The sequence below is a fragment of the Cherax quadricarinatus genome, chromosome 39 (assembly GCF_038502225.1).
Source record: "Cherax quadricarinatus isolate ZL_2023a chromosome 39, ASM3850222v1, whole genome shotgun sequence".
Taxonomy (NCBI): Eukaryota; Metazoa; Arthropoda; class Malacostraca; order Decapoda; family Parastacidae; genus Cherax; species Cherax quadricarinatus.
The window spans coordinates 5,801,845-5,823,814 of record NC_091330.1 but is presented as its reverse complement, the minus strand read 5'-3'; the positions used below and the strand labels follow the sequence as shown (position 1 = coordinate 5,823,814).

Here is a 21,970-nt window from a genome sequence, read left to right as displayed (position 1 = left end):
GGATCTAACATTACTTGATGATATGCCTGTGCAATATCAATCTCTGAAAAGAAGGAAGCGTCATAAAATTTGTGTAGATCGCTATCTATTAAGGGCATAGGCTCAGCATCCCACCGAGTTATAGCACTAAGGCCTCTGAAGTCAATAGCAAGTCTATATGAATTATCCTCCTTCTTAACCATGACTACTGGTGAACAATATGAAGATACTGAAGGTTCAATGATCTTTAGTTTTAATAATTTGTCTACCTCTCGGTCAAATGCATCCCTAAGGTGAACTGGAACTGGGTATAATTTCCGTTTGATAGGATTGTCCGTCACTAAGTGACGGACAATCCAAAGATTCATTAATATTAATGTTTGTTGCGCCCGAGTGGTCAAGAGTCACCAAGTCATGTAGTTCTTCATCATAGTCTAAGTTAGAGGTGTCAATTACGCACACTTTACATTCTTCAGTTGTCTTATCAAGTTCGTGTGGAAAAACCAAGTCAAAGTTATTAAGGCAGTTAACCGAATTTCTTCGGTAATATTTCTTAAGGATGTTGATATGATAAAGCTTAGGTTTCCCCTTGACTTCTATGAGGTAGTCAACTTTCCCACAAATTTTTAATACTTTATATGGACCTTTCCATGCTACTAATAATTTATTTGACTTGATAGGCAAAAGTACCAGAACTTCATCCCCTACTTTAAAACTTCTCCTCTGACTTTTGGAATCAAAATAGGTTTTGTACTGGTCCATTGACAAGCTTAGGTTTTTCGAAACTATGTCAGAAGTCTCCTCAAGTTTAGATCTAAGGTCAAGGAGAAACTGGTAAGAAGACTGAACCTCAGCATTTACCTCCTCATTAGTCCATAAGTCATGAAGGATGGACAATGGGCCTCTGGCCTGTCTACCATAGAGAAGTTTAAAAGGTGAAAACCCCAAAGAGTCACTGGGACCTTCCCTCATGGCAAACAAAGCACAGGGTAGGTAACGATGCCACTCCTTAGGTTTAAGGGAGCAAAGTTTCATTAAAATGGACTTTAGAATCGAATGCTGGCGCTCAATCCTCCCATTACAGGTGGGATGATAGGGTGTGGTGAAGAGAGGCTTCACTCCCAGAAGTTGGTATAGATGTTGCATTAAGTCAGATGTGAATTGTGTCCCACGGTCAGACAAAATTTCTCTAGGGATGCCCACTCTGGAGAAGATGGACAAAAGGGCTTCAGCCACCTCTATAGTAGTTATGGTCTTTAAGGGTATGGCTTCAGGGAAACTCGAAGCATAATCAACTAATGTTAATATATATCTATGTCCCCCAGATGAAAGTGGAGATAAAGGACCAACGATGTCAATAGCTACTCTTTCAAACAGTACCGTAAAGATAGGCATTTTGACCGTAGGTACTCGCCTGGTACCTCGGGAGGATGACAGTTGGCAAACTTTACACGATCTACAATAGGTAGTGATATCTGAGGACATTTTTGGCCAAAAATAGGTTTCCCTAATTTTATTTAAGGTTTTACGATGCGAGAAATGTCCTGCCACTGGCAGGTCATGAGCCATTTTAAGAACAGTCTCTCTGCATTGACTTGGAACAACTAAGATGGAATAGTCTGTCTCATCTGAATTTAACTTGAATACTGACTTGTACAAAATACCTTTTATATATTCAAATTTATATGAAAAGTTTTTCCTTTGGATAACTTTATTTTGTTTAGCGGCATTATGGCAATTCTGGAGAAGGGCGATTACGTTGGAAATTGACAAAGGAGTCCTTCGATATATCTAAAGGCTTAAAGTCAGGGAAAATCAAAGGATGGACAGTAGGAGAAGCCTGGGCTTTGGTCTGAGCCCTAGTCAAGACATTTATGGTATCGGAGGTGATACCTTCACTTTCATCTAACAAGTGAACCTGTGATCCTACTTCCTCGCTTTCGAGAGTAGCATCACTGGTTTTTAATCCCACATGAATATCGCGAGACATTGTCTCATCTGAACTTTCGAGGGGCTTCTCTGACTCTACAGGAAGAGGATCTGAAACACATACCCATCTTTGGTGATGAAAGGTCAACCTCAGAAGGAAGAATGGCACCTTTTACATTACCTATTAGTACGGAGCAAGAAGTGATGGGAGCTAGTACGGCTTCAGACCAACCTGTGAACCATTTAGACCTAATGTAACAACGGATGGTAGGAAAAGTGTCCGTACGGCCCAAGTAGTCTGAAAGTATAGCAGAGGAATGAGTTTCTTTAAGGTTAGGGAACAGCTTATCAGAAATGACTATACATGTGCATCCAGTGTCTCGTAAAATGGTAGATACATTAAGTCCATTAACTGTTCCTGAACAGAAGGGTGCTTGGTCATTACAGTCTTTAAAACATCTTCCAACTTTTTGGACCTTCTTAGAAGGACAATCTGGACGTTTATGTCCCTTAACACCACACAAATGACAAACAGGAATAAAAGAAGTCATTTTACTTTCCACTAGAGGCTTTGACCTAAAGGGATCGAACCCCTTAGGGTTCGATCCCTTTAGGTCTTTATAGGAATTGTGAGCCTCAGCATACAGGTCAGCAGCCTCAGCAACTTCCTCAGCTTTAATCGGGTTACGTTCTCTGATGAATGTTCGTATCTGATGGGGAAGAGCTGTCAGGAACTGGTCAGCAACCATGAAGTCTCTAAGAGATTCATAACTGTGATCAATTCCTGAACTCTCTATCCAAAAGTCGAACAAACGAAAGAGTGTTACCTGTAACTGCTGAAAGTTCTGGCCAGGCTGTAAGGTGGCATACCTGAAATCTTTCCTGTAAGAATTAGTGGTTTTTTGGTATGCTTTAAGGATTGCCTTCTTCAGTAGGTTATAATTACATATATCCTGCGACAAAGTTGCATAGATATTCAAAGCTGTACCAGAAAATAACATTCCTAACCTGGTAGCCCAGGTGTCAGCAGGCCATTCACAGAGAGTAGCGGTATTTTCAAACCTGATAATGTATGAAGTTATGTCTTCCTCCTCTGTGAAGGGAGGTAAATTAGGTGTTGGAATATGTGCACTGACTGCACGTTGTTCCATTACTCCTTCCTCTAATTGTTGTTGTGTAAAAGTTAACTTTTTATTCTTTAATTCAAGGCGAGATTTTTCGAGCTCGCGATCCTTTTCTCTCTCTATTAACTCATGCTCTCTAGCTCTTTCCTCACGTTCTCTAGCTCTTTCCTCACGATCAAGTCTATCACGCTCTTTTTTGTCTTCGCGCTCTCTTTCTGTCTTTCTTGGCTTTCTCTTTCAATTCTCCCTCTCTCTCTTTTCTCCTGTCTTTCAAGGTTCTCTTTCTCCTTTTTCTCTTCTCTTTTGATTTTCTCTCTCTCCTTTTTCTCTTCTCTTTCGATTCTCTCTCTCTCTCCTTTACTTCTTCTCTTTCCCTTCCTGTCTCTCTTCTCTCTCAATTCTCTCTCTTTCAAGTCTTTCCTGGATCTCAGCACTAATGATTATTATTATAATCAAAAAGAAGCGCTAAGCCACAAGGACTATACAGCTCAGCACTAATGAAAGATTCTAAATTTTTCCCTGTTATTCCTAACTTACTTCCAGCATTCATCCAAAACTGGTATTCCTTCATGCTTGCAAGAATAACTTAAACTATCAGGGGAAATGAAACGGGTATTAAAGAAAACGGAGGGTTCAATTCATGCTCCGCTCAAACTGTAAATAAACCAGAGGGCTCGATCCCTGCTTCAATTAAACAATATGTATTAATTAAAATGAAGGGTTCTATGCCAGCTCCGAGCAAACAGTAAGCAGAATGGGGTCACTTGACCATCCAATCTTCTCACCAACAAATCAAGAGTGTCCTATGACAGTTCCCTTGATATAATAAAGAGCTCAATGAAGCAAATTGTCACTGGAAAATCTCAGGTCCCTAGAGTCTAATCCTCAAAAGTGTTTCAAGCTCAAAGTGGCAGAATTAAATATTATATCCTGCCTGACTTGACTTACAATAAATTGAGACCATGACAATCACCAAATCTTTTAAATACCTGTACTGTAGTCCTACCATAGAGAATGATTACTCATGGCTGGTGGTAACCGTCTTTGGTATGCGGCGTTGAAGTTCCAATGGTAGATTCGAGATGGAGTTGAATCTTGATTGAGTAGAGTTGATCCTGGCAAGGTCGCCACTTGTGAAGGCTTACTCAGCCCTGTAACAACTTCAGTAAGTATTACTAAGGCTGGCTCCTCCTCAGGAAAATTAATGAATAGAAAAAGAAATAATAACAAACATAAACACTTTATTATATAGAAATTTAAAATATAAAACACTTAAATATGAAATATTAATCCTACATTAAACAAAATGAAAAATGAAAAATATAAATGATAACTTAATTCAACGCTAATATATATAGGGGTGTCTGGTGTTGGTGACACTGTGTTGTTGAAATCGTAGCCTTTGCTGATGATGGGGGGGGGGTCGCAGGTGTTGGTTACGACCCACTGGCTATTATTATTATTATAATCAAGGGGGAAGCGCTAAACCCGGAGGATTATACAGCGCCTGGGGGGGGTATGTGGAAGGCATTCAGGCTTAATTCGGGGAACTGGAGCACAGATCCAATTCCCTAAATCAAGAGCCCCTCACCAACATCAAGGAACCTTCCTTGAGGGGACCCACTGGCTAGTTCTTCACAGTAGATAGAGCCTTGAGTATTCTATCCCGATGACAGGAAAGCAGGTTCTTTACCACTGCAATGATGTGGGGTTACGTCCTGCAATTTCATACAGGTGCACAGGTAATTAAATCCAAAATGGGGAACTCTCTGGACGTTAGTCCTCCATCTGTTCTCCTCGTTGATTGACAGGTGACCCTCTCTGTCATCCAAGAGTAGTGTTGGGAACTGTGAGTCGAGTGATTTACTGTTTGACCAGAGCCCCACACGTCACCTTTCGGGGGGGGGAGAAGAGGGAGGGGGAGGGATAGTGGGAGTTAGGCTGATCCTACGTTAACAAGCAGCCGGCAATCAAACTATCACTTTAGGGGTGGGGGAGAAAAGGCGGGAGCTTGACTTACCCTACCTTAACAAGTAGCCGGCAATGAAACTATCACTTTCGGGGAGGGGGAGGGGGAAAAAAGGCGGGAATAGCGGGAGATTGACTTGCCCTACCTTAACAAGTAGCTTGTGGGTGTGTTAAGTGTTAGTGAGAGGTGGCGTCAGGTGGTGATAGTGGTGACAGATGACTTTAGGTGGTGAGAGTGATGGTAGGTGGTCGTAGGTGATGGGGATGGTAGGTGGTCGTAGGTGATGCAGCCACCTCCACGGTGGCTGCATCTATATTACGAAATATCACTAGCTATAAGTGGTGGTGGTGGAAGATGGTGTTAGGCGGTGATAGACTGTACATGTGTACACAACCCCACACGTGTGTACACGTTCAAATGTCATCAAATTTTATAACATCTGTCACGTGGAAAAAACATTATTATTAATATTATTATTAATATTATTATTATTGTTATCTTTTGAATATTAATGTTTGTTTATGTCTGGTTGCAGCAAGGGGCAGTCTGTTGGAGGCGGTGGGCGTGGCGGGACAGCCACTGGGCGTGCTGGAGACCCGGGGTATGTGTGACAGCCGCCCAGGGGACCCAGGGGGACCTGATGTAGCATACAAGGTCACCGAACAGGCAGTCCTCACCGTACCCACCGCCAACCTCTTCCCCGGTAAGTGTGTGAGGTCACCACTAGGTGGCTCGTCTTTGGTAAGTGTCTGGGTGTGCATGAGGTCACCAGCAGGTAGTTGGTGATGTGATGTCACCAGTAAGTTGCTGGTGATCTCACCATAAGGGTTTTTATACATAGCAAAGCACCAGGAAGAGCATTGAAACGCCTACCAGCTTCTTCTATCGCAAGTACGTGTATATACATTGTAACCAGTTGCTCTAAAGAGGGGAATTTATACAGTCAGCTCCTTTATAAAGCCCTTGTATATAGTAGTGTTTCGCAAATATATATATATATATATATATATATATATATATATATATATATATATATATATATATATATATATATATATATGTCGTGCCGAATAGGCAGAACTTGCGATCTTGGCTTAAATAGCAACGCTCATATTGTCATATAGGACAAGTGAAAATTTGTGTATGCAATAATTTCGCCAAAATCATTCTGAACCTAACGAAAAAAATATATTTCACTGTGTTTATTTAGTATTAAATTATTGTAAACAAATCTAAAATATATTTAGTTGGGTTAGGCTAAAATAAATTGCGCTTGTTATAATAAGGTTAGGTAAGTTTTCTAAGTTCCTTTTGGTGCAAAATTATAAATTTTTACGTCAACATTAATGAAAAAAATATGTCTTTAAGCGTATAAGAGAAAATTTTAGAAAGGACTTAATTTTAAATGAGTTCTTGCTAATTGACCAGTTTCACATATTCGGCACGACATATATATATATATATATATATATATATATATATATATATATATATATATATATATATATATATATATATGGCTGAAGGAGACTCGAACTTACGAACCTTGGAACAAGATACGCAGAGCATTACCATTCTCACCATACTGGACCAATACCTTGGCGTCCAGCTTGCGCTAGACGTTGATCCAAGGCAGCCAGCTTTCAGGGAGAAGGCTTACATCTTTTCATCTCATCCCCTGCATGCATCAGCCTTACTAGAGATTTTAACAATGCAAGGAATTCGCAAGAGCAGGGGAAATATACACAAACATTGTTAAAATCTCTAGTAAGGCTGATGCATGCAGGGGATGAGATGAAAAGCTGTAAGCCTTCTCCCTGAAAGCTGGCTGCCTTGGATCAAAGTCTAGCGCAAGCTGGACTCCAAGGTATTGGCCCAGTGTGGTGAGTTTGGTATAGCACTGCGTACCTTGTTCCAAGGTTCGTAGGTTCGAGTCTCATTCAGCTAGAGATCAGTGTTTGTGTATATTTCGCCTGCCCTTGCGAATTCCTTGCATATATATATATATATATATATATATATATATATATATATATATATATATATATATATATATATATATATAAGGGTTGGAGAGAGGGGGTAAAGGAGGTTTTGTGGGCAAAGGCCTTGGACTTCCAGCAAGCGTGCATGAACGTGTTAGATAGGAGTGAATGGAGACGAATGGTATGGGACCTGACGATCTGTTGGAGTGTGAGCAGGGTAATATTTAGTGAAGGGATTCAGGGAAACCGGTTATTTTCATATAGTCGGACTTGAGTCCTGGAAATGGGAAGTACAATGCCTGCACTTTAAAGGAGGGGTTTGGGATATTGGCAGTTTGGAGGGATATGTTGTGTATCTTTATACGTATATGCTTCTAAACTGTTATATTCTGAGCACCTCTGCAAAAGCAGTGATAATGTGTGAGTGTGGTGAAAGTGTTGAATGATGATGAAAGTATTTTTCTTTTTGGGGATTTTCTTTCTTTTTTTTGGGTCACCCTGCCTCGGTGGGAAACGGCCGACTTGTTAAAAAAAAAAAATATATACACACACACGCAGAAACAAGCAGGTATATATAGAGAAAGATCGCAGCCGTTACAGACTGTAGATAAAACTAGACGACGTTTCGACCAGTCCTTCCTGAACCATTATGAGATCGGAATGGATCGAAAAGCTTTGTTTCTATTTTCATCTCCAAGTTTAGGACAATTACTAATTGCTCCAGTTACGGAACTGTAACTTTTCAACACCTTTTTTTGTAATAACAACTTTGTTCATTTTTGGCCCGCTCGACAGGAGAGTTTCCTGAAGACTTCAGTATAATGGCGACGCTGCGGCCCGAGCAAGGATCAACCTCTGTGCTTTTCGGTCTGTACTCCGACGCTGGCGAGGACCAGATACTGGTTGAAGTGGGAGGAACCATCAAGCTCTTCTACCAGGACGTCAACAACAACCCCAAGGAGGGGAACACTCTGGAGTTCGGCGTGGCGATTAATGACGGAAAGTGAGTTTAAGAGAGTTTGTGTGTGTGTGTGTGTGTGTGTGTGTGTGTTCACCTAGTTGTACTCACCTAGTTGAGGTTGCAGGGGTCGATCCCGAGCTCCTGGCCCCGCCTCTTCACTGATCGCTACTAGGTCACTCTCCCTGAACCGTGAGCTTTATCATACCTCTGCTTAAAGCTATGTATGGATCCTGCCTCCACTACATCGCTTCCCATACTATTCCACTTCCTGACTACTCTGTGGCTGAAGAAATACTTCCTAACATCCCTGTGATTCATCTGTGTCTTCAACTTCCAACTGTGTCCCCTTGTTACTGTCTCCAATCTCTGGAACATCCTGTCTTTGTTCACCTTGTCAATTCCTCTCAGTATTTTGTATGTTGTTATCATGTCCCCCCTATCTCTCCTGTCCTCCAGTGTCGTCAGGTTGATTTCCCTTAACCTCTTCTCGTAGGACATACCTCTTAGCTCTGGGACTAGTCTTGTTGCAAACCTTTGCACTTTCTCTAGTTTCTTTACGTGCTTGGCTAGGTGTGTGTTCCAAACTGGTGCCGCATACTCCAATATGGGCCTAACGTACACGGTGTACAGAGTCCTGAACGATTCCTTATTAAGATGTCGGAATGCTGTTCTGAGGTCTGCTAGGCGCCCATATGCTGCAGCCGTTATTTGGTTGATGTGCGCTTCAGGAGATGTGCCTTTTGTTATACTCACCCCAAGATCTTTTTCCTCACTCAAGGAAAAAGATCTTGGGGTGAGTATAACACCAGGCACATCTGGCCCCCTAGACTGTACTCCGTCTGCGGTCTTCTTTGCCCTTCCCCAATCTTCATGACTTTGCACTTGGTGGGATTGAACTCCAGGAGTCACTTGCTGGACCAGGTCTGCAGCCTGTCCAGATCCCTTTGTAGTTCTGCCTGGTCTTCGATCGAGTGAATTCTTCTCATCAACTTCACGTCATCTGCAAACAGAGACACTTCGGAGTCTATTCCTTCCGTCATGTCGTTCACAAATACCAGAAACAGCACTGGTCCTAGGACTGACCCCTGTGGGACCCCTCTGGTCACAGGAGCCCACTCTGACACCTCGCCACGTACCATGACTCGCTGCTGTCTTCCTGACAAGTATTCCCTGACCCACTGTAGTGCCTTCCCTGTTATCCCTGCTTGGTCCTCCAGTTTTTGCACCAATCTCTTGTGTGGAACTGTGTCAAACGCCTTCTTGCAGTCCAAGAACATGCAATCCACCCACCCCTCTATCTCTTGTCTTACTGCTGTCACCATGTCATAGAACTCCAGTAGGTTTGTGACACAGGATTTCCCGTCCCTGAAACCATGTTGGCTGCTGTTGATGAGATCATTCCTTTCTAGGTGTTCCACCACTCTTCTCTTGATAATCTTCTCCATGATTTTGCATACTATACATGTCAGTGACACTGGTCTGTAGTTTAGTGCTTCATGTCTGTCTCCTATTTTAAAGATTGGGACTACATTTGCTGTCTTCCTTGCCTCAGGCAATCTCCCTGTTACGATAGATGTATTGAATATTGTTGTTAGGGGTACACATAGCGCCTCTGCTCCCTCTCTCAGGGCCCATGGGGAGATGTTATCTGGCCCCATTGCCTTTGAGGTATCTAGCTCACTTAGAAGCCTCTTCACTTCTTCCTCGGTTGTGTGCACTGTGTCCAGCACTTGGTGGTGTGCCCCACCTCTCCGTCTTTCTGGAGTCCCTTCTGTCTCCTCTGTGAACACTTCTTTGAATCTCTTGTTGAGTTCCTCACATACTTCACGGTCATTTCTTGTCTCTCCTCCTTCCTTCCTTAGCCTGATTACCTGGTCCTTGACTGTTGTTTTCCTCTTGATGTGGCTGTATAACAGTTTCGGGTCAGATTTGGCTTTCGCTGCTATGTCGTTTTCATATTGTCGTTGGGCCTCCCTTCTTATCTGTGCATATTCGTTTCTGGCTCTACGACTGCTCTCCTTATTCTCCTGGGTCCTTTGCCTTATATATTTCTTCCATTCCCTAGCACACTTGGTTTTTGCCTCCCTGAACCTTTGGGTAAACCATGGGCTCATCCTGGCTTTTTCATTATTCCTGTTACCCTTGAGTACAAACCTCTCCTCAGCCTCCTTGCACATTGTTGCTACATATTCCATCATCTCATTAACTGGCTTCCCTGCCAGTTCTCTGTCCCACTGAACCCCGTTCATGAAGTTCCTCATTCCCGTGTAGTTCCCTTTCTTGTAGTTTGGCTTCATTCGTCCTGGCCTTCCTGCTTCTCCCTCCATTTGTAGCTCTAATGTGTATTCGAAGCTTAAAACCACATGATCGCTGGCCCCAAGGGGTCTTTCATATGTGATGTCCTCGATATCTGCACTACTCAAGGTGAATACTAAGTCCAGTCTTGCTGGTTCATCCTCTCCTCTCTCTCTCTCTCTCGTGTGTGTGTGTGTGTGTGTGTGTGTGTGTGTGTGTGTGTGTGTGTGTGTTCGTGCTGTCGCTGTCCTTGTGTAGATGTTGTTGTCGTTCTCCTGGTGGTACGACTTTTCTCCTCGTGGGTGTTTTGTGTCTCTTTTATACTAAATGTTATTTCTTTTGTCTTTCTTCTTTTTCCTCTCCTTCGCCTTTCTCACTATTATTAATCATTATCATATTATTATTATTATTATTGTTGTTATTATTGGTAGTAGTAGTAGTAGTAGTAGCAGTAGCAATAATAGTACTAGTAATAGTAGTAGTAGTAGTAGTAGATGGTAGTAGCAGTAGTAATAATAATAGTATAATAGTATTAGCAGTAGCAATAATAGTAGTAGTAGTAACTGTAGTAGCAATAGTAGTAGTAGTAGTAGTAGTAGTTTTAGTAGTAGTAGTAGTAGTTATAGTAGTAGTAGTAGTAGCAATAGTAGTAGTAGTAGCAATAGTAGTAGAAGTAGCAGTAGCAATAGTAGTAGTAATAGTAGTAGTAGTAGTAGTAGTAGTAATATTGCTTCAGAATGGTTCCCAGAGTTAAGAAATATGATCTTTGAAACGGCCACTGCGTTTTTGTTTATGGCAAACTGCAAGAAATTTTGCTGTAATTTAAAAGTCTTACAATAGTTTTGAGGGCACCTAGATGTTGCGGTCACGCATATGTAGTTCATTATGTAGATTTAACCTATATAACCACATACAAGGTTACACGTGGACACGAGAAAACAGACTCGGACTACTTTGTATCAGTGTCAGCAGAGGGAACGTGAGTCTGCAGTTGTAAAATAAGAATGTACTCTTACAGCGAAACGTCAAGATTTCTAAGTGTCGTTGCGAAACGTTTCCAGAGCTATAGAAAAAATCTGAGCACACTTTTAGAGAGCACAAACCTATCAAATATTTTTTTTTACCTGCAAATAAATGCCTGTATATCAGATCTATTAAGCCATTACGACCGAGTCGCAGAAATTACTGCAGAGAAGAATGGATGGGTTGATTTTATTGAACTGGAAAGGTTTCGAAAGAGGTTCCTTTCCCATCAAGAACATAAAAATGAGAAGCACTGCATCAGGCCTACTGACCTATGCAAGGCTGCTCCGTCTCCTGCCCCGCCCACACCCACAGTTCCCACACCAACGACGCTACTCTAAATTATTCTCCAAAGTGCTAAATACAGAAGGAACAGAGAACAAATTTTGACTGGGTGAAAAATTTTCCTTTTGTGAGGGAAACGCGAGCTATCACCACCACAATCACCATCATCACCACCATCACCACCACCATCACCACCACCATCACCACCACAATCACCAACACCACCACCATCACCACCACCATCACCACCACCATCACCACCACAATCACCAACACCACCACCGCCACCATCAAGATCACCACCACCATCACCACCACCATCACCAATCAATCACCAACACCACCACCGCCACCATCACCACCACCATCACCACCACCACCACTATCACCACCACCACCACAACCATCACCACCACCATCACCAACACCACCACCACCATCACCAACACCACCATCACCACCATCACCAACACCACCACCATCATCACCACCATCATCACCACCATCACCAACACCACCACCATCATCACCACCACCACCACCACCACCACCACCACCACCACCACCATCACCACCACCATCACCACCACCATCACCACCACCACCATCACCACCACCATCACCACCACCATCACCACCACCACCACCGCCACCACCATCACCACCACCATCACCAACACCACCACCCCCACCATTACCATCATCACCACCATCACCACCACCATCACCAACACCACCACCACCACCATCACCATCACCTCCACCACCACCATCACCACCACCATCACCACCACCACCATCACCACCACCATCACCATCATCACGACCACCACCACCATCACCACCACCACCATCACCACCACCATCACCACCACCACCATCACCAACACCACCACCATCACCACCATCACCATCACCACCACCATCACCACCACCATCACCACCATCACCACCACCAACAACACCACCACCACCACCACCACCACCACCATCACTACCACCACCATCACCACCACCACCATCACCACCACCATCACCACCACCATCACCAACACCACCACCACCACCACCATCACCACCACCATCACCACCACCATCACCACCACCACCACCACCATCACCACCATCACCACCACCATCACCACCACCATCATCAACACCACCACCACCACCACCATCACCACCACCATCACCACCACCATCACCACCACCACCATCATCACGACCATCACCACCATCACCATCACCACGACCACCACCACCATCACCACCACCACCATCACCATCACCTCCACAACCACCACCACCACCGTCACCATCACCACCACCACCACGATCACCACCACCACCACCACCACCACCACCACCACCACCACCACCACCATCACCACCATCACCACCACCATCACCACCACCACCACCACCACCATCATCATCATCACCACCATCACCACCACCATCACCACCATCACCACCACCACCACCATCATCACCTCCACCACCATCACCACCACCACCATCACCTCCACCACCATCACCATCACCATCACCTCCACCACCATCACCACCACCACCACCACCATCACCATCACCAACACCACCACCACCACCACCACCATCATCACCACCATCACCATCACCATCACCTCCAGAACCACCATCATCACCACCATCACCACCACCATCACCACCACCACCACCACCACCACCATCACCATCACCATCACCACCAGAACCACCACCATCACCACCACCACCATCACCACCACCACCACCACCACCATCACCACCACCATCACCATCACCATTACCTCCAAAACCACCACCATCACCACCACCACCACCACCATCACCACCAGTACCATCACCACCACCACCACCACCACCATCACCATCACCACCACCACCACCATCACCACCACCACCACCACCACCATCACCATCACCACCACCACCACCACCACCATCACCATCACCTCCAGCACCACCACCACCACCATCACCACCATCACCATCACCACCACCACCACCATCACCATCACCACCACCACCACCACCATCACCACCACCACCACCACCACCATCACCATCACCACCACCACCACCATCACCACCACCACCACCACCACCATCACCACCACCACCATCACCATCACCATCACCATCACCACCACCACCACCACCACCACCACCACTCTGTGGAATATGAGTTCAGATCATCTTGACCTTGTAAAAAATTGCAGCCTAAGTGTTGGTTGGTGGAGACTGTTACAAAGTTCTCTTCATTGTCCCACGTGTTGTTGACTCTCTCTAATTACAACTTCATGTTCATCTTACATCTCAAATTTATGAACAAAAGATAAAGTAATAATAATAATAATAATAATAATAATAATAATAATAATAATAATAATAATAATGTACTAATATTTATTATTATTATTATTATTATTATTATTATTATTATTATTATTATTATTATTATTATTATTATTATCACTGCTGAGTACTCCTGAAGTTTTGTTTCTGCTGTGATGTTATTTAATTAAACTAGACTCTTGTTTCATGCTCTGTTGTTCATTACTTTGTTCTTTGACACGTATCCACCCTGTTACTTGGCCCGTTTCCTCCTTGTTCTTTGACCCGTATCCACCCTGTTACTTGGCCCGTTTCCTCCTTGTTCTTTGACCCGTATCCACCCTGTTACTTGACCTGTTTCCTCCTTGTTCTTTGACCCGTATCCACCCTGTTACTTGGCCCGTTTCCTCCTTGTTCTTTGACCCGTATCCACCCTGTTACTTGACCTGTTTCCTCCTTGTTCTTTGACCCGTATCCACCCTGTTACTTGGCCCGTTTCCTCCTTGTTCTTTGACCCGTATCCACTCTCTTACTTGGCCCGTTTCCTCCTTGTTCTTTGACCCGTATCCACCCTGTTACTTGGCGCGTTTCCTCCTTGTTCTTTGACCCGTATCCACCCTGTTACTTGGCCCGTTTCCTCCTTGTTCTTTGACCCGTATCCACCCTGTTACTTGGCGCGTTTCCTCCTTGTTCTTTGACCCGTATCCACCCTGTTACTTGACCCGTTTCCTCCTTGTTCTTTGACCCGTATCCACCCTGTTGCTTGGCCCGTATCCACCCTGTTACTTGACCCGTTTCCTCCTTGTTCTTTGACCCGTATCCACCCTGTTGCTTGGCCCGTATCCACCCTGTTACTTGACCCGTTTCCTCCTTGTTCTTTGACCCGTATCCACCCTGTTACTTGGCCCGTATCCACCCTGTTACTTGACCCGTTTCCTCCTTGTTCTTTGACCCGTATCCACCCTGTTACTTGGCCCGTATCCACCCTGTTACTTGACCCGTTTCCTCCTTGTTCTTTGACCCGTATCCACCCTGTTGCTTGGCCCGTATCCACCCTGTTACTTGACCCGTTTCCTCCTTGTTCTTTGACCCGTATCCACCCTGTTGCTTGGCCCGTATCCACCCTGTTACTTGACCCGTTTCCTCCTTGTTCTTTGACCCGTATCCACCCTGTTACTTGGCCCGTATCCACCCTGTTACTTGACCCGTTTCCTCTTTGTTCTTTGACCCGTATCCACCCTGTTACTTGACCCGTTTCCTCATTGTTCTTTGACCCGTATCCTCCCTGCTACTTTACCCGTTTCCTCCCTGTTACTTGACCCGTTTCCTCCCTGCTACTTGACACGTTTCCTCCTTGTTCTTTGACCCGTATCCTCCCTGTTACTTGACCCGTTTCCTCCCTGTTACTTGACCCGTTTCGTCCTTGTTCTTTGACCCGTTTCCTCCCTGTTACTTGACCCGTTTCCTCCTTGTTCTTTGACCCGTATCCTCCCTGTTACTTTACCCGTTTCCTCCCTGTTACTTGACCCGTTTCGTCCTTGTTCTTTGACCCGTTTCCTCCCTGTTACTTGACCCGTATCCACCCTGTTACTTGACCCGTATCCACCCTGTTACTTGACCCGTATCCACCCTGTTACTTGACCCGTTTCCTCCCTGCTACTTGACACGTTTCCTCCTTGTTCTTTGACCCGTATCCTCCCTGTTACTTGACCCGTTTCCTCCCTGTTACTTGACCCGTTTCGTCCTTGTTCTTTGACCCGTTTCCTCCCTGTTACTTGACCCGTTTCCTCCTTGTTCTTTGACCCGTATCCTCCCTGTTACTTTACCCGTTTCCTCCTTGTTCTTTCACCCGTATCCTCCCTGTTACTTGACCCGTTTCCTCCCTGTTACTTGACCCGTTTCATCCTTGTTCTTTGACCCGTTTCCTCCCTGTTACTTGACCCGTTTCCTCCTTGTTCTTTGACCCGTTTCCTCCCTGTTACTTGACCCGTTTCCTCCCTGTTCTTTGACCCGTATCCTCCCTGTTACTTGACCCGTTTCCTCCCTGTTACTTGACCCGTTTCCTCCTAGTTCTTTGACCCGTATCCTCCCTGTTACTTGACCCGTATCCTCCCTGTTACTTGACCCGTTTCCTCCCTGTTCTTTTACCCGTATCCTCCCTGTTCTTTGACCCGTTTCCTCCCTGTTCTTTGACCCGTATCCTCTCTGTTACTTGACCCGTTTCCTCCCTGTTCTTTGACCTGTATTCTCCCTGTTACTTGACCCGTTTCCTCCTTGTTCTTTGACCCGTTTCCTCCCTGTTAGTTGACCAGTTTCCTCCCTGTTCTTTGACCCGTATCCTCCCTGTTACTTGACCCGTATCCTCCCTGTTACTTGACCCGTTCCCTCCCTGTTCTTTGACCCGTATCCTCCCTGTTACTTGACCCGTATCCTCCCTGTTACTTGACCCGTTTCCTCCCTGTTCTTTGACCCGTATCCTCCCTGTTACTTGACCCGTTCCCTCCCTGTTCTTTGACCCGTATCCTCCCTGTTACTTGACCCGTATCCTCCCTGTTACTTGACCCGTTTCCTCCCTGTTCTTTGACCCGTATCCTCCCTGTTCTTTGACCCGTATCCTCCGTGTTCTTTGACCCGTTTCCTCCCTGTTCTTTGTCCCGTATCCTCCGTTACTTGATCCGTTTCCTCCCTGTTCTTTGACCCGTATCCTCCCTGTTCTTTGACCCGTTTCCTCCCTGTTCTTTGTCCCGTATCCTCCCTGTTACTTGATCCGTTTCCTCCCTGTTCTTTGACCCGTATTCTCCCTGTTCTTTGACCCGTATCCTCCCTGTTCTTTGACCCGTTTCCTCCCTGTTCTTTGACCCGTATCCTCTCTGTTACTTGACCCGTTTCCTCCCTGTTCTTTGACCCGTTTCCTCCCTGTTACTTGACCCGTTTCCTCCTTGTTCTTTGACCCGTTTCCTCCCTGTTATTTGACCCTTTTCCTCCCTGTTCTTTGACCCGTTTCCTCCCTGTTACTTGACCCGTTTCCTCCTTGTTCTTTGACCCGTTTCCTCCCTGTTACTTGACCCGTTTCCTCCTTTTTCTTTGACCCGTTTCCTCCCTGTTACTTGACCAGTTTCCTCCCTGTTCTTTGACCCGTATCCTCCCTGTTACTTGACCCGTATCCTCCCTGTTACTTGACCCGTTCCCTCCCTGTTCTTTGACCCGTATCCTCCCTGTTACTTGACCCGTATCCTCCCTGTTACTTGACCCGTTCCCTCCCTGTTCTTTGACCCGTATCCTCCCTGTTACTTGACCCGTATCCTCCCTGTTACTTGACCCGTATCCTCCCTGTTACTTGACCCGTATCCTCCCTGTTACTTGACCCGTATCCTCCGTGTTCTTTGACCCGTTTCCTCCCTGTTACTTGATCCGTTTCCTCCCTGTTCTTTGTCCCGTATCCTCCCTGTTACTTGATCCGTTTCCTCCCTGTTCTTTGACCCGTATTCTCCCTGTTACTTGACCCGTATCCTCCCTGTTACTTGACCCGTTTCCTCCCTGTTCTTTGACCCGTATCCTCCCTGTTCTTTGACCCGTTTCCTCCCTGTTCTTTGTCCCGTATCCTCCCTGTTACTTGGTCCGTTTCCTCCTTGTTCTTTGACCTGTTTCCTCCCTGTCCTTTGACCCGTTTTCTCCCTGTTACTTGACCCGTTTCCTCCTTGTTCTTTGGCCCGTTTTCTCCCTGTTCTTTGACCCGTTTCCTCCCTGTTACTTGTCCCGTTCTACATCCCACTGATTCGTTCCTTACGTCATCTCTAAGGTAGTATCTTCTCCTCCATCTCTCCTTCAGCCTTATCTTTAGCGGCACTTGCTGCTACTGCCTTATATACACACACGTCTCCTAATTATTAAATTGCAGTTCTGAAGAACACGCATATTTAAGCTTACTTTAATATTCAGTGGAAAAAGACGCCCATGAACAGCTCAGAATATTTAAGAGAATGTTTGATAATTAGACTCACGTGTAACATCTGGGTATCTTTATTTGTAGACGTTTCGCCTACCAGTGGTTTTATCAATACAAGGACATAATGTGAAGAATTTAGAATTATTTACAAAATGAGGCAATCTTGGAGGTGGTGAAGATCACCGTAGTCTTCAGGCATGAAGTTTGGCGCTTATGTATCGGCGTCAGGTGAGGGAGGTGTAGCAGACGAAGGCATTGTCATTGGTAAGCAGGATTCTTCAGTAGGTCATACCCAAAGGATAGTGGCCAGGAGTAAGCAAGAAGGTTGTGGAGATGTCCTGTGTACCAAGATTCCATGATGTCGCCACGAGGGGTTTCTTTTTTAGTCCTAATATGATGAAGGCCCCTCGTGGCGATACGCTCCTCTTGATAAATGTCCAGACATGTTGTTAAATGTTCTTATAAAGGAAACATAAAGATGGGTTATGGCACTGTGTGTCTTATTTACCATGGTCACAGACCTGGCAGCGGGGGAGTTTACCTCTGGAACCCTTTCTAGGTACCTCCAGGTATACTCTCGCTGTACTCTAACACAGTACGGCCGTACTTACCCTTATCCATGATTTGTCATCATGACCCTACCATTCACAACATGATCAGTCAAGACATTTTTGAAAAATTAGACACATGTGCAGCATCTGGGTATATTGTAGACGTTTCGCCATCCAGTGGCTTTATCAAAACAAATTCAATAACATAATTAGAAGACGGTAGAACTATATACAAAAGATGAGGTAATGAGTCTGACCTCAGTCTTGGAGTTGGTGAGGAGCACCGTAGTCGTGAAGAATGTCAAGCACAGGCAAGAAAACTGACATTTATATACTAGATTCAGGCTGAAGGATTGATTACCTCATCTTTTGTATATAGTTCTACTCTCTTCTAACTATGTCCTTGAATTTGTAGTGGTAAAGCCACTAGAGGGCGAAACATCCACAATAAAGATACCCAGATGTTGCATATGTGTCTAATTCATCTTGTCGGTATTGTGTACCATACATGTACAAGACACCTTTGCTTCTTCTCACCTCTACTCTATGTAAGGTCTGGCCGCTTACCTGTACTTTAAGCTTGAGGGACTGACCCCGCCTTCCCACTGATGGTGACTGACTGATAACCTCAAAACTCCTTCTACTGCTTTTTGAATTCTACTGCCTCCTGCATTCGACTATCGACTTAAGAAGCCTAATGTGTGGGCGAAACGTTTCAAGAAATAAAGAGACAGAAGTATTTCAAAAGTGTCTTATTCATCGTTATTGTTAATCATCAGTGATATGATACACATTGTTCTGCCTTTCTTTCGTCTTGACTCACATCCATCGCTGGATGATTAGCTAGGATGAATTACACATTTGTGCAACACTTGGGAATTTTTATTTTGGAAACGTTTCGCCATCCAGTGGCTTTTTCAGTCCAATACAGAGAAAAGGGAGTTTGAGGTAATCAATCCCTCACCCTGGAGTCGATGTGACCAGTCCATCAATCTTGATAAGAACATAGTGTATGCGCGGAGAAGTGGTTTATATACTGCGGACAGGTGAGTTACATAAGAACATAAGAAAGGAGGAACACTGCAGTAGGCCTGTTGACCTACTGCAGTCGCAGGCGGTGTGACCTTGGAAAAATCCACAGGTGGAAGTTGGTCATGCCTATAGGTTAGGCAAGCGTAGAATTCACTGTATCAAGATTTCAAGATGAACCATTTATCTGCATTATCTAGGATGATTCCTTAGTAGCTAATACGAGAGCTATGCCGTAGGTGGCACTGACTGTGTTTCACTGGTGTTGCAAGAGTTTTAACTGTTGTCTTGCAGGAGACAAAAACTGACCATGTTTCACCTGTTAAAACGAGATTTTCACCAGTTGTCTTCCATGTCAGAAGGACTGGTTGTGTTTCACTGTTTTGACAAGAACTTTAGCTGTTGTTCTTCCATGTCACAAGGATTGGTTGTGTTTGACCGTTATAACCAGAACTTTAACCTTTCCTCCTGCAGGTGGCACAGACTGGGACTGAGCGTGAAGGGGAACAGCGTGACGCTGCTGGTGGACTGTGAGACCACTACCACCCACAAACTGCCCAGGGACTCCCCGTCACACGTCTCCAACGCCGGCATCATCCTCCTCGGACAGCAACTCCTCGAGGCCAAGTTCTTCGCCGTGAGTAATCCTTCGTTCCATCGGAAAGACGTGTTTCAGTCGTCAGTAGAAATGTTTCTTGGCGCAAGTCATAGTCGTAGGATCTACCCAAGTGGCTAAGTAGCCACTGGCTTATTCTTGTCAAGTATCCACACCGCGTCAATGAGTAAATTGCACGAAGCCCTGTTTAAAAATGTAAATAGAAATATTCCTCGACGTGGGTCTTATTCATTTTATGAGCCACTCGTGGCTCAGCAGCGGCTGCTGTACCCGTGCTAGGGATCAACTCCACTTAAAAATATTACGGACCACGTGAAGTCCTATTTAAGTAACTTGTCTGATGCATCCTCGCTGCGCTCTGGTTTAAAGGGCGAATGTGACCCCTTGATATTATACACTCTTCCCTCAGTTTGAATCAGTAATGATGTGCATTTCTCTATGAAAGTGCTTAGGAAAGTAACGTATGGTACATTGCTCTTCTCAGGGCCCGTCCATTCTGTCTGTCTATAATGAAAGCGTAGTGAACACTTGTCAGTGCTCAATAATAACCCACACGGAAACACAACGCAGAAAAATAACCGGTCTGTATATTTCGACCCCTTTCTGGGACCTTTTCTGCTCCAGGCAATAATCATATATAATACTGATTAAATATTTTTCCCACAAAGAAAAAGTTGTATACTGTACATTGTTTCGCAGAAATATAATTGATTTTAGTGTTTCTTATATGTGTATAGTAACTTACGGAGCTGAAATTATTATTTTCGTGTTTCAAAACTGACGCTTCATGTAGTTTTCTAATTAATTAAACAAGGGTTACAGTATGTACAAAATGTTCGACTTTATTTACGTTTCCTCCACCACCTTCCCTTCTGCTCATCCCAAATTTACTTTTATCATGTTCGTCAAGTCCTCTTCTATATTTTCCTCCCTCGCTTCCTGACCTCCGTCAACGTCCAGCAACTGGAAGATAATATACACACATTTGGGAGTAATAGATCAAACACCCAAAAAAACTGATAAAAAGAAACTGTAGCAGAATGGAAAAGTATTACGAACGTTTCTTTTGGATACTAAGCTTTCTCATGTCAGAGAGGTTGGTCCACAAGCGAAACGTTGTCTTAGGACGTTTCCATCCCGCTACAGTGGCATTTTCTACAAACATGTCTCCAGTTCTGTAAACAGCCGCCTCCAAGTGGTGAGTTCCAGGTACATTTTGGGTGACTCTTGGTAAGAAGTCAGTCATAAAATGACCAAGAGCTGCTCATAGCGTAATTCTATGTCTGAACAATATATACTTACCCTTCCAGGGATCAAATAAGATGGAATCCCATTTCCAAAGGCACTCTGTGATCTCTAAGGATTTAGCGCTTCTCCGTGATTGTAATAATAGTTTCGTTCCTCCACTCCTCAGGGTGACATTCAACAACTGGACATCGTGTCGGGTCCCGAAGCTGCATACGATCACTGCAAGAGCTACATGCCCGACTGCGACCAGGAACTCCCCGATCAGACCTTCCTGGGCTCCACCCACCTCGAGTACGCTGGCGGCAACGACGACGAGACCGTCTACTCCTTAGACACCGTCGACACCACCACCACCGAGTCTTACGAAACTGAGAACCAGACTTCTACTGTGAGTGTTCACGAGAATCTGATGTTTCAAATGCTCTTATATGCTGCATTGCGACGCACCAACACTATCTCTCCAACTGCAGGTCATAATATAACTAAGACCCGCGTCAGGAAACTCTTGTCCTCTTTCCTGACAAACTTTATACAAATACACCAACACTATGATCCGGTCATCTAAAATAAATACCCTGAACGGTACACTAATATCCTTTTCCACATCTCGTCGGTATCCCCATACCATTTTCTCAGTAAAGAGTGATGTCAATAAAGAAACTCATCATACTG

At 44.7% G+C, this 21,970-nt stretch overlaps 1 protein-coding gene across 4 annotated transcripts in view; it reads left to right on the top strand.

The window, feature by feature from the left end:
* LOC128696299 (collagen alpha-1(XI) chain) overlaps positions 1–21,970 on the top strand; it is a 107,669-nt gene that overhangs the window by 59,678 nt on the left and 26,021 nt on the right. For all 4 annotated transcript variants that reach the window (XM_053787476.2, XM_053787474.2, XM_070092304.1 and 1 more), the window contains exons 2-5: positions 5,537–5,704; positions 7,782–7,989; positions 19,909–20,071; positions 21,465–21,686. In XM_053787476.2, the coding sequence (XP_053643451.2) occupies positions 5,537–5,704; positions 7,782–7,989; positions 19,909–20,071; positions 21,465–21,686 (761 nt within the window). The remainder of the gene's footprint in view (positions 1–5,536; positions 5,705–7,781; positions 7,990–19,908; positions 20,072–21,464; positions 21,687–21,970) is intronic.